Below are 5,483 nucleotides of genomic sequence, written 5' to 3' on the forward strand. Positions count from 1 at the left end.
AGTATTCAAGTACTTAAGTTGCCGTTGTTAATGACAATGACTTTGTTGATAACAGTGACGATGAGGAGGATGTTGGCATCGTCTTCAGGTATATTTTGGAGTGCGGTGTGTTTGAGTTGACAGATGGTCAAGTTTCATCACAAAGAAAGAGAGAAGCAGAGAGGAAGAGAGAGAGATACAGAGAGAGAGAGAGAGAGAGAAACTCGCGTTTTAATGACGTAAGCACCATATGGCGCGTGCCGGGAGGGTGGAACCTCGATATGCTAATTACTCACGGCCCCCCGCACGTGGGCTCGGGTGTGTGTGTGCGTGTCTGTGATGCTGAGTATAAAACCGGCAGCATCTCGCACGCTCTTCAGAAAGCTCCCATCAGATCACGCACAGTCACGCACGGACCCAGACAGAGCGCGCGGGATGCCTGCGAACTGACGAGCGCCGTTCATTAAACAACAGGTAGGCTTTTGACGCACTTGTTATTAATATGATTGGCTACGTCCTATGAATGCAGTAGGATATGTGTGAATTCTCATTAGGATAGTTTACACTAAAATTAAAGGAGTCACGGGGCCTAAATCGTTACATTTAAGTCGTTAAATGGAAACTTTGTCTCAATCAGAGAGCGCTAATTAAAACAAACAATAAAACAAAATCTACAACAATTACAGCTAATTTCTAAATAGAAAAATTACATTGTGTCCAATTTAAAAAAATTTTTTCCCCCTATTTGATCATTATTTATGCTCAACATTTTGTTTATGCTTTAAAAAAATCAAATTAAATATTCCAGTTAGATAATCTTTCTCGTATCCTGCTTTTCTTCTTTACTGTTCTGCTTAAATGACTGAGTTCGAGCGAAATGTTCTCTTGTCCACCTGCATCATATCCGCAACAAATTAACGGGACATGCCAGCAGAAGACAAGGAAAAAAAATATTTTATTTCAAAAGCACGAAAGAATTATTATTATTATTATTATTATTATTATTATTATTATTATTATTATTATTATTATTATTATTATTATTATTATTATTATTATTATAGGTGTATTAGCTTCATGTATTTAAATACAAAATTACTCAAAAGAGTCCATTTTAAATGGATGGTCATTGAAGTGTTTATTTTTTTATTCATTTATTTACTTATTTATTTACTATTTATCCACTCATTCGTTCATTCGTTTGTTGAGCTGGTTAGTTAAATGCGGACAAACAATTGGTTCTTTCCGAGTTAGGATTGTTCCGTTTTTTTGTTTTTGCCTTCTTTTATCTATTTATTTGTATGTTTGTTGTTGTTGTTATCTTAAAACGGTTAGAAAGCAATCGGACGCTGTGGAATAAAAATCGCAACGTCGTCCGAACTAAATATTTAAACTAGGTTAGGAGGCCTCAGCTAAATTTGTATTATTTCTATTTTTAAGTAGAGTTGCATTTATCCGCTTTCGGCTGTCGGAACTTTAAGGTGCGCTTATGCTGATGCATGGTCTCTAACCCTAAAGCTGGATAAAAATGTTCCTTCATTCGCTTTTAACCTTATTTTTGATGGAAATAAAGTTAAAAACTAGAATCGTGCCTATTGTAAATGAACCACTTTTTCCAAATCGGAAATAAAAATTTTCCGATGATGCGAAGGAAAAGCGTCATGTGACCTGACAGATTTACAAAAAAACACTGACAAGCGCTTGGAAACACTTTGAATAATAATAATAATAATAATAATAATAATAATAATAATAATAATAATAATAATAATAATAATAATAATAATAATAATAATAATAATAAAATGGACTCCAACTTTTTTGTTCGCAGAGTATCAGCATCATGACCAGGTCTGTGAGGGAGGAGCTCACGTCGGTGGAGTCGGACGAGCAGCGGGAGCTCTGCAGCCCTGCAGGCAGAGAGACGGAGAGAGCAGGAGCGGGAACTGAAGAGGAGGAGGAGGAGGAGGAGGACCGACTCCACCATCCGGAGGAGGACGAGGAGGAAGACGACGAGGAGGATGAGGAGGACGAGGAGGATGGAGAGAACAAACCCAAGAGGCGAGGGCCGAAGAAGAAAAAGATGACCAAGGCTCGTCTTCAGAGGTACGGTTTGTCCTTCACGCAAATAGTGAAAACTTGTGGATATGGCATAAATAAACAAGTTAAAGAGACACCCTGAATATAGAAATACTGTTTGTGACACAGAAACTAAATGTGTTATCAGATGACAGAAATTTAAAATCTAAATAAAGACCCTCAGAGTAGTACATGAAATCCATGCAACATGTATTTTATACAGATTTCCTTGAACTCTTAGTGTAAAATGGTGATTTCTGTCATTGGTGCAAATCCTGATCATTTCATGTAATGTACAGTAATGCAAAACAAAGGAGAGACTGAGGCTCAAAAGAAACGAAGGTTTGTCTTAATTAATAGTGTCAATTTATAAAGTTTGTTCTTATATTTGGCCCCGTGTCACAAACAGTATGAAATGTGCTGTTTAAAAGTTAAATTGTACTTCCATCATTCCCAGCATTATCCTCAGAAAAAAGGCTTAAAAAGGGCATATCAATGTGTCGTAGTAATCCTGTTAAACTTCCTTCTCAAATTGATTTCTTTTATCGTCGTCTCACATGCGCTTTGTGTGAGTCAACCTTTATGACTGCAATCCATACATCTTTTCCTAAAAAATCAACTTGTGAACACATTAAAAAAAACCAGTAGCAAACAGTACTTGCAAACCAACGTGTTGATCTTAACACTTATCTAATTACAATTTAGAACTTTGCAAAGATGACATTTAGGACACGGATGGTTGTTGCTTGAGTGTTGCCCCAATCCTGCCCCAACACTACTCACATAATTCCTGCGAAAAAAGCCCATTTTGCAAAACACTTTTCATCGCATGGCTTATTTTTATAAAATAATTGTACTTAAAATTCGTTAAAAATAATTATATTAGTCAATAGCATTGTTGTTAAACTATTCCCTCTCAAATACTTTAAATGATGATTGGCTTGTTTAGTATTTTAGATTTTCAACAAATTCTAGTGAAATTAAATGTAGGTTATTCAAATACAAAAAAGGAAAGAAAACAAATCCTTTAAAATTTCTTACATTGTACACAACACATGGTCACGCCTTACTGAACAGACAGTACACAATTTGTTTATCAGCCTACATCTGTTTAAGAACTTTCCAATATATATTTAATAACTCTTTTTTTTTTGTCTGTGCAGGTTTAAGATCCGACGAATGAAGGCCAACGCCCGGGAGAGAAATCGCATGCATGGGTTGAACGACGCTTTGGAGAGTCTCCGAAAAGTCGTCCCCTGTTACTCCAAGACCCAGAAACTATCCAAAATTGAGACCCTGCGCCTCGCCAAGAACTACATCTGGGCTCTCAGTGAGATCCTGCGGTCTGGCAAGGCCCCCGACCTTATGAGTTTCGTCCAGGCGCTTTGCAAAGGTGAGAAGTTTAGCACTGTGATCCTAAGCAATATTAGAACATACTTGATGAAATTATAGCAAAAAATGTTGATGAGGTAATGTAAATCCCAAATTGACAATTTCATTTTCACACTTGCAAGCTCTCGTAGATCAGAAGACGCTAAAAGAGTCTGACAATGTCATGTGGCCATTTTTTTGTTTATTATTTACTTTCTACTTAATGCTGCAAGTGAGTAATAAGTGACTATATGTTCAAGATTACGAACATCTAACTGCTATATTCTCAAAGACAGTTATTTGAAGTGTTAAACACTCATAAGGGCTGTTACATTTCATTGCTAGGGACAAAACATGAAGCTCTTCTGACAGAAAAAAATATAAAAATGGGTTTGGGGAAATGAGACAAAAATTATAGGCAATAATTAATGACTAATAGTTAATCTTTTTCTCATGTTTGCCTAGGCTAATACCAAAAAAATATATATATATAAATCGTTAACTGCATTTCAATCTACATATTCTGGATTTGGAACCATAGAGGTGACCACATCCAGTGCAGACTACTTAAAAACTATGAAATAACAAATTCTACTTTAGCTGCTAATGATTTTGATATTCTTACAGTGCCTACAAATTGCTTGAATCTTGTCAGTTTGTTTTTCATAAAGATTTTCCAAAATGGTGAGAAAAGGAACAGGTTAAAGAGGAGGAGGCCTCCTTTGTAACAGAAAACTACTTCCTTTCTAACTTCAAAATAAAAGTTTTAAAGATTTATCTGAATCTGAGCGCTCAGCTTAAAATCAGGGACTCAAAATAACAACTCAGACGAACTTCTCCAGACAAAATAATGAGCAACTGGACAGCACTTCATGAGACAGGTTTCACTTTAAAGGGAAATGTCATGAGATCTCATTTCGCTCCAAATCATCGATCGATACTGACCGTAAACCTTCTCTGTGTTCTCAGGTCTTTCTCAGCCGACCACCAACCTGGTGGCAGGCTGCCTTCAGCTGAACCCTCGGACCTTCCTCCCAGAGCAGACACCGGACATGCCCACGCACCTTCCCCCTGCCAGTGCCGCCGCATATCCCGGACACTTCTCTTACCAGAGCCCTGGACTGACAGCCGGTTTGCCCAGCCCCCCCTACGGTACCATGGACCCTTCCCATATTTTCCACCAGGTCAAAGGTCAGCCATACGGTTCCTTGGAACCCTTCTTCGATGGAGTCCTGGTGTCCGATGGCCCGGCGTTCGACCCACCTCTCAGCCCGCCCCTGAGCATCAACGGTAACTTCTCGTCTTTCAAGCACGAGCCCGTCGCTGGCTCCGACTTCGACAAGAGCTTTTCCTTCAGTGTGCACTACGGAGGCGGAGGAACTGGTGGCCATCCCCCCATCTATGGCAGCGGGGGGCCCAACCCACGGTGCGGTGAGCTGCAGGTGGAACAACTGATGGGGTTTGACGGACACTCACACCACGAACGGCTGATGAACGCCCAGTTAAACGCCATCTTTCATGACTCCTGAGGATGAAGGACCGTGAGACCGATGAAGACAGAGAGACCATGCTATGAGAAGACCACTATCTTTTCATCGCTGTCTTGTTTTTCATCTTTCTGTCCTCATCAACGTCTTTAACTTCTCTTTATGATGGCAATTCAACAATGCCGTAACCTTCTCTGTAGCGCTTCACCTGGCAGGAGACTCTCTTCGAATGTCTTGTCAGTGTCCATATTATCATTTAAAAATAATCAACAATCAATGAGCAATAATCTGGAGAAAACTATGCAATTTTGTTAAAAATCTGAGCAATGCTCAGATGACAATTCCAAATGTTGAAAGAATAAAGATTTTTCTATATTTTTGGGGTCAGTGAGTGAGGCGATGTTGGGCTGTTGTCGGGATGAAGTGTTAATCTTGTTCATGTTGTTTTTAAGTTTTTGCTTTTTATATGGTTTCTGTAGCGTTATGTTATCATTTCATGTGACTCTTGTTCATATTTTATAAGATAGATGTTTATAAAGGCCTTTTATTAAAAGGAATTTCATGTCA

The 5,483-nt window shown here is 38.6% G+C and overlaps 1 protein-coding gene across 1 annotated transcript; it reads left to right on the forward strand.

Moving 5' to 3' along the window:
• The first annotated feature begins 347 nt into the window (after positions 1-347).
• On the forward strand, positions 348-5,483 carry neurod1 (neuronal differentiation 1). Its single transcript, XM_005802985.2, has 4 exons — positions 348-453; positions 1,811-2,085; positions 3,222-3,451; positions 4,399-5,483. The coding sequence occupies exons 2-4, from the start codon at positions 1,823-1,825 to the stop codon at positions 4,956-4,958; spliced, it is 1,053 nt and encodes a 350-aa protein (XP_005803042.1). The 5' UTR covers positions 348-453; positions 1,811-1,822; the 3' UTR covers positions 4,959-5,483.

The sequence above is a fragment of the Xiphophorus maculatus genome, chromosome 7 (assembly GCF_002775205.1).
Source record: "Xiphophorus maculatus strain JP 163 A chromosome 7, X_maculatus-5.0-male, whole genome shotgun sequence".
Lineage (NCBI taxonomy): Eukaryota > Metazoa > Chordata > Actinopteri > Cyprinodontiformes > Poeciliidae > Xiphophorus > Xiphophorus maculatus.

Coding starts and splice junctions, on each gene's coding strand:
- neurod1 (XM_005802985.2), top strand. CDS start 1,823: ATGACCAGGTCTGTGAGGGAGGAGCTCACGTCGGTGGAGTCGGACGAG. Junction 2,086..3,221: donor ACCAAGGCTCGTCTTCAGAG/GTACGGTTTGTC, acceptor TTGTCTGTGCAG/GTTTAAGATCCGACGAATGA. Junction 3,452..4,398: donor CGTCCAGGCGCTTTGCAAAG/GTGAGAAGTTTA, acceptor CTGTGTTCTCAG/GTCTTTCTCAGCCGACCACC.